General features: G+C 36.8%; 1 protein-coding gene across 1 annotated transcript in view; it reads right to left on the reverse strand.

Annotated features, from left to right (window-relative positions):
- The window catches only part of LOC100673096 (A disintegrin and metallopeptidase domain 3-like), a 150,932-nt gene that overhangs the window by 38,055 nt on the left and 95,171 nt on the right, over nucleotides 1-17,706 (reverse strand). The window contains exon 15 of the mRNA XM_064271940.1: nucleotides 7,953-8,067. Coding sequence (XP_064128010.1) covers nucleotides 7,953-8,067 — 115 coding nt within the window. The remainder of the gene's footprint in view (nucleotides 1-7,952; nucleotides 8,068-17,706) is intronic.

Genomic DNA, 17,706 nt, shown 5'->3' on the forward strand with positions numbered 1-17,706 from the left:
ATTACAGCTGCTATTACAGCAGCATTAGGAAAAAAAGATGCTCGGTATTGAGGGTACTCCTTCAAACTCATAAAGAATGTCTACCAAAAACCCTACAGCTAACGTCATATTAAATGATGAACTAATTTGTTCCCTCTAAGATCATTAAAACAAGGACGTCTACTCTCACAAATCTTATCTGACATAGTACAAGAAATTCTAGCAAGTGCAATAAGGAAAATTGAAAGGCATACATGTTGGATTGGAAGATGTATGCCTTATTTGAAGATAACATGATTGTCTACGTAAAAACTTCCAAGTAATGTACAGAAAAAAAAAAACTTAGATATAAAAACAATGTCAGTTCTGTTGCGGGATACATAATCAACACAGAAAAATCTATTGCATATCTATATACTAACAATGAGCAAGTGGGAAAAAAATTTAAACAACTCAATACTGTTTAAAATGCTCTAAACAAAATTAATTACTTAGATATAAATATTACAAACTCCTTATTAAAGAAGTTAAAGAAGACCTAAATAAGTGGAGATGATTACAGTGTTCATGGACTGGAAGATTCAATAAAGATGTAAATTCTTCCTACATTGATTTGTGGATTTAAGGTAATTTGTTTTATCGTTTGTGTGTTGATTGTTTAAAGCAATCACAAGAAGATTTTTTTGTAAACATTCATAAGCTTATTCTAAAATGTATATGGAAAGAAGAGGCCTTCGAGTACCCAAAACAATTTTGAAAAAGAAGAATAAAGTGGTAGGAATCACTTTTCCTGACGTTAAGGCTTTATTCTAGTTATAATAACTGAAACCGTGTGGTACTGGTAGAGGAATAGACATAGATTAATGGAACAGAATAAAAATCTAGAAATAGACTAACATACAAATATTTGCAATCAATTATTGCCAGAGGTACAAAAGTAATTCAATGGACAAAGGATTTCAACAAATTGTGCTGGAGAAATTGCACACTCTGAGTCAAAAATATTAGCCTTCCTTGTTAGTTATGGTTTGTATTGTATTTATGCCATGTATTATTAGGGCACCTATTATTGTTTCTATCTTTTTCTTCCTGATCTTTATTGTTTTAGGTTTTATATATAGGTCTTTGATGCTTTTTGAATTAGTATTTGTGTATGGTGTGAGGTATACATCCTGTTTCTTTTGTTTTACAGATGGATATTCAGTTCTGCCAATGCCACTTCTTCAAAAGACTGTCTCTTCCCCCGTTTAATGGACTTTGGTCCTTTGTCAAAGATCAGCTGACCACAGGTGGATGGATTTACTTCTGAGTTCTCAATTCTGTTCCATTGGTCTGTGTGTCTGTCATTGTACCAGTATCAGGTTGTTTTGACTACTATGTCTGTATAGCAGGTTCTGAGATCAGGTAGTGTGAGGCTTCCTACTTTGCTCTTCTTCTTCAATAATGCTTTGTTATCCGGGCTTCCTTTCTTTCCACATAAAGTTGGTGATTACTTTTTCTACCTCAGTAAAGAATGCTGTTGGTATTTGAATGGGAATTGCACTATATCTGTAGATCACTTTGGGTAAAATTGACATTTTCACAATGTTGAGTCTTCCTACGCATGAGCATGGTATGTTTTTCCACTTATGTAGGTCTCTTTTGGTTTCTTGCAATAGTGTTTTGTAGTTTTCTTTGGATAGGTCTTTTATGTCCCTGGTTAGATTTATTCCTACTTATTGTATCTTTTGGGGGGACTATTACAAATGGTATTGTTTTCCTGACTTCCTTTTCAAAGCTCTCTTTGTTGGTGTACAGGAATCCAGCTGATTTTTATATATCTTGTATCTTGCTACTCTGTGAATCTTTCTATTAGTTCCAGTACTTTCTTGTGGAATCTCTGTGGCTCTAGCCAGGACTTTCATCAAAATGTTAAATAAGAATGGTGATAAAGGGCATCCTTGTGTCAAAAAACAATTTGTGTATAAATTTTGAATGAAAAACTAATTTTCACTGTAAACTTTTACCTAAAACATAATAAAAGATTTCAGTTTAAAAAAAGGTGTATATACATACATACATATATATATATATATATGTATTAAAAAGCCTTCACCTAAATTGTACCTTTTAGAAAAGTGGATCATAGGATTAAATGTAAAACATAAAACTATTTAAGCCTTTAAAAATATAATAGGAGAAAATCTTCAGTACCTAGAACTAGGCAAAGAGATCTTATAGTTCACACCAAAAGCATAATCTCCCCTGCCAAAAAAAGCAGGCCTCATTACAATAAAAAATAAATGTTGTCCTCAAACACCAAATTTCAGACCAGGGAATATATGTGCAAATAACACATTTAAGAAAAGAAAAGAAACTCTTTTAAAACTCAAATTAAAAAGCACAAAGAGTCCAATCGTATCTATTAAAAATAAACAAAAGATATGAACAGGTTCTTGACTGACGAGAATATGTAGCTGTCAAATAAACACATCAAAGGTATTTGTCTTAGTTATCTATGGCTGCTATAACAGAAATACCGCAAGTGGATGGATTCAACTAACAAAGTTTATTCTCCCACTGTCATGAATTGAATTGTGTCCACCAAAATATATGTCAACTTGGTTAGGCCATGATTTCCAGTATTATGTCTTGTCCTCCAGTGTGTAATTTTAAGTTTATGTTGAAGGGGATAGGGTGGGATTGTAACACCCTTACAAGGGACTCTTCCTGGTCCAATGTAAAGGGAGTTTCCCTGGAGCCTGGCCTGCACCACCTTTTATCTTACAAGAGATAAAGGGAAAGGGAAGCAAGCAGGGAGTGGGGATCTCATACCACCAAGAAACAAAAGCCAGGAGAGTAGTGCATCCTTTGGACCCGGGGTCCCTATGCTGAGAAGCTCTTCGACCAGGCAAAGATTGATGAGAAGTACCTTTCCCCAGAGCCGACACAGAAAGCTTACTCCTGAAGCTGATGCCCTGAATTTGGACTTGTAGCCTACCAGGCTGTCAGAGAATAAATTTCTCTTTGTTAAAACCACCCACTTTTGATATCTCTATTAGAGCAGCACTCGATGACTTAGACACACACAGTCTAGTAGGCTAGAAGTCCAAATTCACGGTGCCAGTTCCCAGGTACGGTCGGCTCTGGAGGAAGGTCCTTGCCGTAAATCTTCCCTTGGTCTAGGGTCTTCTTGGCACAGGAGCCCCAGGTCCAAAGGACATGCTCTGCTCCCAGTGTTGCTTTCTTGATGGCACGAGGTTCCCATGTCTCTCTGCTCACTTCTCTCTTTTATACCCCAAAAGAGATTGGCTCAAGACACAATCCAATCTTGTAGATTGAGTCCTGCTGCATTAACATAACTGCCACTAATCCCATCTCATTAACGTCATAGACATAAGATTTACAACACATAGGAAAATCACATCAGATGACAAAACAGTGGACAATCATACATATTGGTAATCATGGCCCAGCCAAGTTGACAGATATTTTGTGGGAACACAATTCAATCTGTGACAGTATTCAACATCATTACTGATTAGAAAAATATAAATTAAAACCACAATGAGATATTCATATACACCTAATAGAAAAGATTAAAAAACAGCAACAGTAGTGTCATCATATATTAGTGAGAATGCCAAAAAAAAAAAACACTTGTATATTAATGATTGTAATATAAAATGGTAGCGTCACTTGAGAGAACAATTTGGCAGTTACCTTTGAAACTATAAATGGTTTACCATATAACTGAGCAGTTTCACTCTTGAGTATTTGCACCAGAGAATTTAAAACTTATTTTCACCACAGTCTTCTATACAACAATGTTCACTGCAGATTTATTCATAATAGCTAAAATTTTGGAACCATCCAAATTTCCTTCAATGTGTGAATTGTTAAATTATGGTACATCAATACGAAGGAATGAACTATTGATACACGCAGCAACTTGGATGCACCTCGTGGAAATTATGCCAACAGAAAAAAAACAATCTCAAAAAGATAAACACTGTATGATTCCATTGGTTATACAATTCTTAAATTAACATAATTATCAATATAGACAGCAGTTTAATGATTGTCAGGGATTAGGGATGTGGGGAAGGGGGGACCAGTGTAGGTATGAAGGGGTAAAATTAGGGAGCCTTGAGGTGATGATACAATTATGTATCTTGATTGTGATGGTGGTTATAGAAATCTGCATATGTGGTAACAAAACAGCTGACCTAAGTAACTTAACTCTTTATCAGTAATTACAGTGAATGTAAATGGACTAAATGCTCTGATCAAAGAGCAGGGTGGTAACAAAAAAAAAAAAGATCCTACCACATTCTGTCTATAAGAGTCACATCTTAGAGTCAAAAACACAAATAGGTTGAAACTGAAAGGATGTAAAAAATATTCTGTGCAAATAGTAACTGAAAGAGAGGTGTGTGGAGATCTTAATGTCAGACAAAATAAACCTTAAATCAAAATATGGATACAAGGTCAGCCCCCCAAAATCACTCAGATTTTTATACGTTAGCAGTGAGCAATCTAAAAAGGAAATCATTCCATTTACAATAGCATATCAAAGAAAAAAAGGAATAAAATTAAACAAGAAAATGAAAGACTTTGTGATCATGAAGGTTGTGTGCCAACTTGACTGGGCCATGATTCTGGGTGGTTTGGCAGTTATGATGTAGTTTGGCAGACATATGATGATGTGATCACTTCTATGATGAAATCTGATACAATGTGGTCACCACCATGATGGGATCTGCCGTGAGTAGCCAATGATTTGAAAGGGAGTTTCCTTGGAAGATTGCTGGATCTTATGGTAGTTTTATTTCTAGCTCTTCAAGGAAGCGCCAAATCGATTTCCAAAGTGGTTGTACCATTTTACATTCCCACCAGCAGTGTATAAGTGTTCCAGTCTCTCCATAACCTCTCCACCATTTACTATTTCGTGTTCTTTGGATTAATGCCAGCCTTGTTGGAGCGAGACGGAATCTCATTGCAGTTTTGATGTGCATTTCTCTCATAGCTAATGATCGTGAGCATTTCCTCATGTATCTGTTAGCTATCTGAATGTCTTCTTTAGTGAAGTGCCTGTCCATATCCTTTGCCGATTTTTTAATTGGGTTATTTGTCTTTTTGTAGTTGAGTTTTTGCAGTATCATGTAGATTTCAGAGGTAGACGCTGATTGGAAATGTCATAGCTAAAAACTTTTTCCCAGTCTGTAGGTAATCTTTTTGGTCTTTTGGTGAAGTCTTTGGATGAGCATAGGTGTTTGATTTTTAAGAGCTCCCAGGTATTTAGTTCCTCTTCTGGTGTTTGTACAGTGTTAGTAACATTTTACATACTGTTTATACCATGTATTAGGGCTCCCTAGTGTTGTCCCTATTTTTTCCTTCCATGATCTTTATTGCTTTAGATTTTATATTGAGGTCTTTGATCCATTTTTGAGTTTGTTTTTGTGCATGGTGTGAGGTACAGGTCTTGTTTCATTTTTTTGAAGACGGATATGCAGTTATGGCAGCACCATTTGTTAAAAAGACTGTCTTTTCCACATTTAACTGACTTTGGCCCTTTGTCAAATATCAGCTACAGAGTGGCAAAAGATTTCAGATATCATATACTGAAGAAGGGTTTAATATCCAGGGTATATGAAAAACTCCTACAACTCAACCACAAAAAGATATACAGCCCTATTAAAAAATGGGCAATGGACTTAAATGGACATTTCACCATAAAGAAATACAAGTGGCCAGCAAGCACAAGAGAAGTTGCTCAACATTCATTAGTCATTAGAGAAATACAAATCAAAATCACCATGAGATATCCCTTCACTCCCACTAGAAAAGCTATGATTGAAAAATGAAAAATGACAGTTATGGGCAAGGATATGGAGAAATAGAACTCCTTATCCATTGCTGGTGTGACTATAAAACAGTATAGGCACTGTGGAAAGCATTTTGGTGGTTCCTAAAAATGTTAAACATAGAATTACTGTGTGATCCAGCAATTCTGCTCCTAGGTATATTCCCAAAATAACTGAAAGCAGGAATGCAAAGAGATACTTGTACACCAACGTTCACAGCAGCACTATTCACAATAGCCAAAAGGTGGAAAGAGCCTGAATGTCCAACAACAGATGAATGAATAAACAAAATGCGGCACATACATACAGTAGGATATTACTCAGCCATAAAGGCAAATAAAGTCCCGATACATGCTATAACATTTGATCTTTTTTGACGGACTGATTTCACTCAGCATAATGTTTCCAAGGATGACGATCTTTGAAAGCACTATTCTGAGTGAAATCAGTCCGTCACAAAAGGTCAAATAATGGACAATCCCACTTATATGATACATCTAGGATAGGCAAGTGCATAGAGACCAAAGTTTATTTGTGGTTATCAGGGGTGAGTGGGAGGGAAAGGGACAGAGGGGCACAGTCTCTTCTTTGACTTGAGGCATTTTAATTTATAAGCACTTATAGGCAGATATTCAAACTAAATATATTTCAATGACAATGTAGAGATATCTGCACTAAAGCTGAGGCACCCAAATTAGCTTTGTATCGTTTGTAAGTTGAAGGATGCATGGAGAAACAAAAGAGTATGTAAGTTCTAAATATAAACAGTAGCCTACAATGAGCATACTTTTCCAAGTTCAACATTCCTGTCCACTACCCAGTTTTCACTTCTTAGCATGTTTATGCAATTAGATTCCACACAGTTGTATGTAATGAACTAAATTTATGTCAGTAATATTAGTTTTATCATCCTTGCCTCATCCAATTCCCAGAACATATAATTCAACTACTGTTTCCACACTTTAATTAAATGAAACTTTCTCTGGTATCATCCACTACTAAAACACCCAGATATCTGAACTGCAAGAGCAAGGTAACACATTCCAGCAACTTCCCTGAAATGTATTTTCCTCTTAACTTTTGATTCTTAACACCTTTGCTCCAAGCTGCCAGAGTGACTCCCTTAGTTTTACATAGGTACTTAATAAGGCATATAATTGCTACTTAGGCACATTTTATTTATGGATTCATACCTCTATGCATTAATTCAGGTATACAGTTCTAACCAAAAACAAGTTTTAATAAAAACAAATATGTGTATTTCTTCATGAATTTTCACCAGATCCATTAAGGAATGGTTAGTGCCATCTACTAGTCACATGCTGTGGATATGGAAGATTTTATTTTCTTTTAAGGAAACCCTGGTGGTGTAGTGGTTAAGTGCTACGGCTGCAAACCAAAGGGTCGGCAATTCGAATCCACCAGGCGCTCCTTGGAAATTTTATGGGGTGGTTCTACTCTGTCCCATAGGGTCGTTATGAGTCGGAATCGACTCCACAGCACTGGGTTTGGTTTTATTTTATTTTATTAGCACGGTTTGCTTTAAAGATGTACCTCAGTTATGAACTAGTACATGGCAATATGTAAAATTTTTAATACATATATTATAGATTAAAATTCTGTTTCCATTTCTGTAATTTAACTACAGTGATGTAGAAAACTCTGCTGTATAAATAGAAATGTTATGTGAACCATAGTAAAAAGTAAGGAGGAGAGGTCTTTTTGAATATTCATTCCTAACTTAGAAATAAAGGTGTACACAGTTTTTTCATTGAAAATATGATCTAGAATTACACTGTCTAATACATAGCTGCTGGCCACATGGGAAAATTGAAAGTGATATTAATTAAAGGGCTGGGCTGCTAACCAAGAAAAGCTCACCAGTTCGAATAAACCAAGTGCTCTTGGAAACCCTATGGGGCAGTTCTATTCTGTCCTATCAGGTCACTAGAGTCGGAACCGACTCGACGGCACCTAACAAGAACCACAAAACTAAACTGGAAATTCAATTCCTCAGTTGCACTATCCATATGTCAGAGGCTTGTGGCTACCACAAGACATCGTTGATAAATAGCATTTCTGTAAGTGCAGAATTCTCTATTGGAACACGTTGACCTGGAGACTAACCTCCCCATTGCCAAAATCCATCATCTATACTTCCGCCTTGTGATGATGGTGCTGGCACACAATTAGGAGGTGCGTATCCAGCTTCACACTGACAATGATGGTTGGTATTACAAACCTAAAACCAAAACAAAGCAGAAAGTAAAACCATTTAATATACAACATCAAAACTAAATATATTCTAATTGTTAGTCACTGTACAGTTTAGTACAGTATAAAAATGAATGTAATTTAATAGAAGTAATTATTAGGCTATTTTAAAAATAATTCAGTATAAGTAATTATTATGCTATTTTAAAAAAATAATTTTTAAAATACGAAGTAATAAAAAATTCACTGCAATATCCTTTCAAATATCATAGAGGTTCCTGTTTCCTCTTATTTGTTTCTACCGTTTTTAAATAAAAGCGGGTAACATTCTTGAGATAAATGAAATACTTATGCAAGAATGTCATAGAAATTATAAAGCTTTATAAAGCTGGAAATGATAAAATAGTGGGATTAGGAAATTTATTTTGAATTATGCTAGGTAATATTATCTGTAATAAAAGTGAACCTTTATGAAAACAAAGAAAACCCTAAAAAGAAGAAGCTTGCTTTATCAGATACCAAAATTTATATGGAAAATGAGAATATCTGTTAATGAGATGCTGTAGATAATTAGAAAGAAGGATCTGTTGCCAAATAGGGAATCCAGAAAAAGGATTGTGTATATAAAAATTTCCAGATGAATTAAATAGCTACAATTAAACAGGAAAGGAAAGGAACAGAAAGAACATGTAAATACTAGAAAGACATATAAGCTACTTGGCAGGAAATTTTAAGGCACGGCACCCAGACACATCACTCTTTTTTCTTAACTTCTATACAAAATATGAAATACCACTGTAGGAAAAGACACTAGCAACAAAATTAAAGCCAAATGCATGCTTAGAAAAAGTTACAAAATTTGTATTACCCAGTATATATTTTCACAATGGATGTACAATTAGCAAAATAAGGTATGCAAGTGGCAAATATTACCATACATACATAAAAACTCTTATCATAAATTATCAAATAAATACAATTTAAAAATGGATATAGCATGTTAAAAGAGATTAAACAGACTGATAAACTACTCTGGCCAGAATATAAGGAAATGAACATTTTATGTATGATATGTGGAAGTAAAACTGACATAACATTTCCTGGGAACAATAGAATAATGCAAAAATTTAAATGATGCAAATATGTAATAGAAAAGAACCAAGATGACAGAGTAAGAAGTATGCCCACCTTCCCACAGAAAATGTCAAAAACAAGCAGAAAATGACAGCACTACCTTGCGGTAACTCTGGGGAACAGCTAGGACATCATGGCCACTGGGTAAATGCTTGTAAGGCTGACTTGACACTGACTTTGATACTGACTTGAGCACCATCCCCACCCTGGTTAGGCAGCCAGCTTGAAACAACAGCCATATCTCCAGTTGGGATCTTAGTCCCCGGTTCTGGAGTGAACACCAGTGCACCTGATTAGCAAAGTATGGTGTTTACCTGCGTCAAATAAGTTTAAACCTTAAGGATTAAAGCAAAGTGAATATCTCTGTTTCATCCATCTTGGAGGCTGCTCAGAGCAGAGGAGCAACAGGCATAGCCTGAGACCATGTAGGTAAACTGAGGAATGCATAGCTGTATGGGCAAAAGAGAACTACTGGGACACCAGGGTAAAAACCTCTGGGAGAGAATTGCCTTGGGAAATTGAACCCCGGTGCAGTAGAGTTGATTTTGACTCATAGTAACCCTGTAGGACAGAGTAGAACTGCCCCATAGGGTTTCCAAGGAGCAGCTGGTGAATTTGAACCGCCAACATTTTGGTCGTCAGCCGAGCTCTTAACTGCTGTGCCACCAGGGCTCAGAGAGGTATGCACATAGACAGGGGAAAAAAAAAATGCACAGAACAATACGAGTTAATCCTAAACTTTTTCCTTGGGTGAACCTCTTGGCTCAATGAAAGCCTTGTTAAGGATTTCCCCAGCATAGAGTTATTCTGAAAAGTCTCCTCTGTAAGAAGCGTGGTGTTTTTGTCTTACAATGGATTTTCTCCTATTCATTTCTGCAAAAATTATATGGAACGTCACTAACCTAATGGAACACAACTGCCTTAAAGAACAGAGAAAAAGGAGAAAGAAGAAAGAAATGAAAGAAAGAAGGAAGGAAGGAAACTAGGTGGGTAGGTAGGAAGTAACCTAGCAAACCCTGAGAGATAGGGAGGCCTTGAGTTCTAGAGCTACTATTTATGCTACTCAAATATCCTGTTCTCAACAACAACAACAACAAAAATCACAAGACATACAGAGAAATAGGGAAGGAGAGCTACAAAACAAAGAACCAAAACCATCCTCAAGGAAGATCAGACCTTAAACCTGCCAGACACAGATTTTAAAACAACTATTTTAAATACACTCAAAGAGCTAAAGGAAAAAAATATGGACAAAGAACTAAAGAAAATCATGAAAATGATGTATGAGCAAAATCAGACTTAACAAAGTGACAAAAATTATAACAAGAAACAACAGAAGTTCTGGAGTGGAAAAGTAAAATAACTGAAATAAAAAAATGAGCTAAGCCAAAAAACCAAACCCTTTGCTGTTGAGCCAATTCTGACTCATAGCAACCCTAAAGGATGGAGTAGAACTGCCCACAGGGCTTCCGAGGAGTGCCTGGTGTATTCGAGCTGCTGACCTTTTGGCTAGTAGCCACAGCTCTTAACCACTATACCACCAGCGTTTCCAAAACTGCACTAGAGGGGTTCAACAGAATGTTTGCACTAGAGGGGTTCAACAGCACATTTGAGCCAGCAGAAGAAAAAATAAGCAAGCTTGAAGATAAGACAATTGAATCTATCTGGTCTGAGTAAAAGAAAGGAAAAAAAGAGTAAAGAAACATGAACACAGTATAAGAGCATAACGGGACACATTAAGTGGACCAAAATATGCATTATGGGAGTCCCTGAAGAAGAGGGGCAAAAGAAATAGGCAGGAAATATTTAAAGAAATAATAGCTGAAAACTTTCAAATTTGACAAAAAACATGAATTTGTACATATTAGAAGCTCAACAAACTCCAAGCAGGATAAAGCCAAGAATATCCATGCCAAGACACATTATAATCAAACTTCCAAAAACCAAAAATAGGGTGTGAATCTTGAAAGCAGCTAGAGAAAGGTGATCCCCAATAAGATCAAGGGTCAATTTCTCCTCTGAAACCATGGAGGCCAAAAGTCATCCTATTGGTATTAAGTTATTCAAAGTTTCTGAAAGAAGATAAACTTTCATTCAAGAAGCCTGTACAGACAAAATGGCCTTCAAAGACAAGTGTGAAATTAAGACATTTCTCAGATAAACAAAAGCTGACAGAGTTCATTACTATCAGATCTGCCCTTAAATAAACGTGAAAGGGAGTCCTCCAGTTTGAAAGGTAAGGGCACTTGGCAGTAACTTGAAGCTGTATGAAGAAATAAAAACCTTCAGTAAAGATCATTTTAAGGCCAAATATAAAGGTCAGTTTTGCTGTGTATTTGTATTGTAACTACATTTGCTATGTTCTGCATGATAGCAAAGACAAAAATACCAAAAATAATTAAAATGTATGATGCTGGGAACACAATATATAAAGATGTCTTTCATGAAACCCACAACATAAAGGAGGGGAGGGAAGAGTGGTATAAAAACTGAGTTTTTCTATTATTAAAGTTAAGTTGGTATCAAATCAAACTAGGTTGTCATAAATTTAGGATGATAAATGTAATTCCATGGTAACCACAAAGAAAATTGCTAAAAAAAATTTACACCAAAAGAAATAAGATGTGAACAAAAATATTCACCATAAAAAACCAACTAGACACACCACAAAAAGGGCAGTATTCAAGGAAATATGAGACAAAAAAGGTATACGACACACAGAAAACCAACAATATTACAGAAGTCCTTCTTTATAGGTAATTTCTTTAAACGTGAAATGGATTGAACTCTCCAAACAAAAAGCATGGATCGGCAGAATGGATAAGAAAACATGATCCAACTATGTGATGCCTACAAGGCAAAAATGGGTTAAAAGTGAAAGGGCAAAAAAACTACATAAATAGCCTCAAAAAGAAATAGAAAATTCAAAAAGACCTATAACAAGTAAAGAGGTTAAAATGGTAATAAAAACCTCCCAACAATTAGCACCAATTCTTCTAAAATTCTTCCAAAAATAGTGGAGGAGGTAACACTTCCAAACACATTCAATAAGGACCCCCATTACCCTGATACAAGGCCGGACAGAGACACTGCAAGAAAAGAAAAGATTCCTTATGAAGAATGCAGCTGCAAAGATCCTCTACAGAATACTAGCAAACCATACCCAGCAGCATATTAAAAGTTTCTGTGCCACTAGTTCAATTTATCCCAGATATGGAACGGTGGTTCAACATAAGAAAAGAATCAATACAACATGCCACATTAATAGAATTAAGGAAAAAAACATATGATCAACTGAACTAATAACAGGCAACTGACAAAATCCTGCACGCTTTCAAGATAAAGTACCGAGAAAGCTAGGAACAGAGGGAAATACCTCAACATGATGAAGGGCATTTATGAAAAATTCACAATGAATATCATATTCAATGAGGAAATACCAAAATCTATTTCCCTAAGATCAGGAAGAAGACAAGGATGCCCTCTTTTACCACTGCACTAGTTTTTTTTATTCAACACCGTACTAAAAGCAGAGCAACAGGCAAAAACAAGGAATGAAAGGCTTCTAACTCAGAAAGAAGAAAAACTACTTCTATTCACAGATGACCTGATAATATATATACAGAAAATTGCCAGGAATCGACAATAAAGCTGCTAGAGCTAACTAATACAGAAAATATATAGGGTACAAGGCCAAGACACAGAAAACAGATGTGTTTCTATACACTAACACTGAACAATATGAAACGAAATTAAGAAAACCATTCATTTTAAAATAGCATCAAAAAAGATGAAAATACCTAGGAATACTTTTAACCAAGGATGTGAAAGACCTTTAAACTGAAAACTATAACACATTTCTTAAAGAAATTAGAGGTGAGCTAAGTAAATGGGAAGATATCCTGCATTCGTGGGTTAGAAGACTTAGTATTGTTATGATGTCTATTCTAACCAAAGAGATTTACAGATACAATGCAATTCCTATTCAAATCCCAGCAGCCTTTTTTTACAGAAATGGAAAAGCTGATCTTCAAATTCATACACAATTTTAATGGGCTCCAAATAGCCAAAATAATCCTAAAAAAAAAAAAAAAAAAATTAGGATTTACACTGCTAGATTTCAAAATGCATTAAAAATCTAGGAAACCCTGGTGGCGTAGTGGTTAAGCGCTATGGCTGCTAACCAAAGGGTTGGCAGTTCGAATCCACCAGGTGCTCCTTGGAAACTCTATGGGGCAGTTCTACTCTGTCCTGTAGGGTCGCTATGAGTTGGAACCGACTCAACGGCCCTGGGTTTAAAAAGCTACAGTAATCCAAACAATGCGGTGATAGTATAGATGTAAGGACCAATGGAATAGAATCGAAAGTTCAAAAACAAACGTATACATCTCTGGTAAATTGGTATTTAATAAGGGTGCCAAATCCATACAACGGGGAAAGAATAGCCTCTTCAGCAAACAGTACTGGGAAAACTGGACCTCCACCTGCAAAAGAATTAAGTTAGACTTCTTCCTATCACTTCAACCTGAGGGTTGTACCAAACCAAGATATTTCTGCATATTAGATATACAGATGATTTTTAAATTCTACATTTTACATAACCTTTTTCCTGATTGATATAAAATTACTTTGAATTACTTTTCTAAACACAAAACAATATTTTTCCCCCATATCATGAGGTAAGAAACTTAACCCTTAATAAATCCATTTCCAAAAGTTCATGATCTTAATCTAACATCATCATACTACTTTGTTTCATATTGCATTTCTGTGCATACTTCAGAGTTTATTAGCTTATCGATCTGATAAAATACACATGCACATATGTATACATATTGGACTCAGCTTTCTTCATTTAACTGCAACTTTCCAAAATAAATTGCCACATCAAACAATTCTAACCATTATTAATAACCTGGAAAATGTTACTGATGTGGATTAAATAATTATACTTAAAATATAGTAGCTCTTACATACCCCATGGCCATTGCATGTTCTATATCTCCCACAGCTACGTTCCTCTAAATCATTTGACACAGATTTGCAAATTCCACGTGCACAAAACTGAAATGATAAAACAACAACTATAAGAAATTTAAATGTAAAGAGTTGAGCAAGATATATACAAATCAGATGAACCTAGATCGCATGACACCTACTAATCCTAATATAAAAGATTTTGGAGTCAATGTGAAAATGGTTTAAGTTCTTCCTTTATAAAATATCAATTTTTGAGAGTTATATTATTTTTCCCTTGAGGGAGTAGAGCTATGCAAGTATTATTACTAACTGGATTAAAAACAAAAATAGCTAACATGTAAAGAGCTAGGACATATTTTAACATGCATTTTTACAATGTATACTCATATGGATGCTACGAGGAGAGTATTTTTATCCTTATTTTATATATGATGAAAATTAAAATTATATTTTAAGGTCACACCACAACTTGCTGGCAGAGCTATTTTTCAACTTGATGACTACTTCACTTACAGAGCCCATTTATAGATGCTAAAAACCAGTGCGCCTCTCATTTTTGCACTGTTTCCAACTTTGATGACACTATCTCACCTTTTATATTAGCCATGTGACCTTGAGCAAATTATGTAATCCCTCTATACTTCAGTTTATATATATGCAAGGTTGAGATAGGAATTATACCTGTTTCATAAGTTCTGAGGATTAATTAGTTACACATAAAACAAGAATAATGCCAGCACATAGTAAATGTTCATTAAAATACAAGCTACTATTTCATTTTTGAGTTAGGTAACCTTATTTTGAATATAGACTATACCAATATTAAATGATACCCTATGCAAATTTTAATGTACATGATTTGAGGCATCTATTAAAGAGGACCCCACACATCTGTCAATTTGTCATACTGTAGTGGCTTGTGTGTTACTGTGATGCTGGAAGATATGCCAACAGTATTTCAAACACCAGAAGGGTCAACCATGGTGGACAGGTTTTAGCTGAGCTTCCAGACTAAGGTAAAGTAGGAAGAAGGGCCCAGCAGTCTACTTCTGAAAGGAATTAGCCAGTGAAAACTTTATGAGTAGCAGCAGAACATTGTTCGATATAGTGCCAGAAGATGAGCCCCTCAGGTCGGAAGGCACTCAAAAGACAACTGGGGAAGAACTGCCTCCTGAAAGTAGAGTTCACCTTAATGACACGGATGGAGTCAAGCTTTCAGGACATTCTTTGCTGATGTGGCATGACTCAAAATGGAAGCAACAGCTGCAAACATCTATTAATAATCAGAATGTGGAATGTACAAAGTATGAATCTAGGGACATTGGAAATCATCAAAAATGAAATGGAACACATAAACATTGATATCGTAGGCACTGGTGAGCTAAAATGAAATGGTATCAGCCATTCTGAATCAGACAATCATATGGTCTACTGTGCCGAGAATGATAACTTGAAAAGGAATGGCATTATATTCACCATCAAAAAGAACATTTCAAGATTTATCTTGAAGTACAATGCTGTCAGTGATGGAATAATACCCATACCGCTACAAGGACAACCAGTTTATATGAGTATTATTCAAATTTTTGCACCAACTGCTAAGGTCAAAGATGAATAAATTAAAGACTATTAAAGACTTTTACCAATTTCTGAAGTCTGAAATTGATCAAACATGCAATCAAGAGGCAAGGCCAAGACGGCAAAAAAGTCAGAAGCTTCCTGTGGTCCCTCTTACAAGAAAGACCCAAAAAACAAGTGAACTGATTATATATGACAATCTAGGAACCCCGATCATCAAAGACAAAGTTGAGGAGTCAGACTGAGCAGCAGGGGGAGGGAGAGACTGTTCAGAAGCAGTGAAGAAGTGCCAGTCATGAGGTAGCCAGCACCCTGCGGGCAGGGTTGACCAGTACACAGCGGCTGACATGATTCACCACATCCAGAGAGACCTGGCAGAAAAGAGTCTGCAAAAGCCTCCAGAGCCAGTGAGAAGCGGTGCTGGACCTGTGAAAGTTAAGTGCAAGCGTCTAACCTACCACACGGGGTCAAAATAACCCCTCCCCCTCCAGGGCTTTCTCAAAGGAGAAGTGCCATTTTCCCCTCACCCGTCCCTCTCCCTGCTCCAATCTAACACCAGTCTGGCAGTATTCAATAAATGCCAAGTCCCTAAGCCAGAACTAAGGACTACCCACACCAAACCAGTCTTACAGCTTTAGGAAAAAAGAAAACTCCAAGTGTCCTAAGCTGGGAGCTCAGGACAGTCCACACCCAAACCAGTCTCAAGGTTTCAAAAACTCACCATGCTACCTAAGCTGGGAACTCAGGTCAGGGACTGCCCTTTGCTAAGGCACTGGCATAAGACGTCAACAGATTTGTAACGCTCTTCACCCCTGTTTAGACTTGTAAGGGCCAATTTATCACCACAGGCCCTCATTAATGCCAAGCTCCTTAAGCCAGGAACTCAAGACTATCGGCACCCAAACCAGTCTCATGGCTTTAAAAAATCACCATGCCCCCTAAGCCGGGAATGAGGACAGGCACTGCCCCTTTCCCTAGGCACTGGCATAAGGGGTCCACGGGCTTCTAACACCCTTCACCCCTGCCTAGATCTGTGTGGGCCAATTAAACAGCATAGGCCCTCATTAGCATAAGAAAAGAGGCCATATACCTGAAGCCTGTACTCCACTGCAGCAGACAAAGAGGAGTTGCACATTTGTGACATTGGACACCTCTATGCCCATTAAGCAGGATCTTCATCCACCCACATCAAGGGCCTCAGGGCTGGTAGTATTACCCATTTCATCTAGCCACCCACAACAGGGGTCTGAGAATAAATGGTGCCTCCTAGCCCTTACAGTCAACAACATTGGATGCCCAAAGTCTGGCTGCAAAACCCACCCACCTATGCACTCTAGGGAAAAAGGACAAGCCGTCAGCCCCCGCCTGACTTAGCACATGCCCCCTACTGCTGCCAGATACCTGTACCCACTCCAAACACTCCTATGCAGCCCTGCCTATCTAGGACTCATAGGTGAGAGTCTGCAAAACACACTCAGGGACCAACAACCTGGACACCTCAGCTGAATCCACAGAAGAAAAGTGAACAGACTCCTGGGCTCACACACCTGGTAGCTGCTCTGAACACCTGGTGACAGGATGTGAGAGTTTAAAGATGCCACTAACCAAAGTAGCTCACACTCCCAACCTACTGGGCCATATCAAAACAAAACAAAGCTGGGACACAATAAGCAAAAATACAATAAATAAATATAATAATTTATTGATGGTTTGGAGACAACAGTCAATATCAAATCCCATAAAGAAGCAGGTCAAGATGGCTCCACTATGTTACCAAAACAAAGAACCAGGAAACCTTCCAGAAGAAGAGAAGGTCTTGGAACTAATGGAGTTAGAGTTCAAAAGATTAATATATGGAGCTCTTCAAGAGAGCAGGAAGGAGTTCAGGAAAACTCAGACCAAGGCAAGCAACACACAAACAAACCAATAGAGAAATTCAGGAAAACAATCCAAGACGAGAAGGACAAATTTAATA

The sequence above is a fragment of the Loxodonta africana genome, chromosome 19 (genome assembly GCF_030014295.1).
Source record: "Loxodonta africana isolate mLoxAfr1 chromosome 19, mLoxAfr1.hap2, whole genome shotgun sequence".
Taxonomy (NCBI): domain Eukaryota; kingdom Metazoa; phylum Chordata; class Mammalia; order Proboscidea; family Elephantidae; genus Loxodonta; species Loxodonta africana.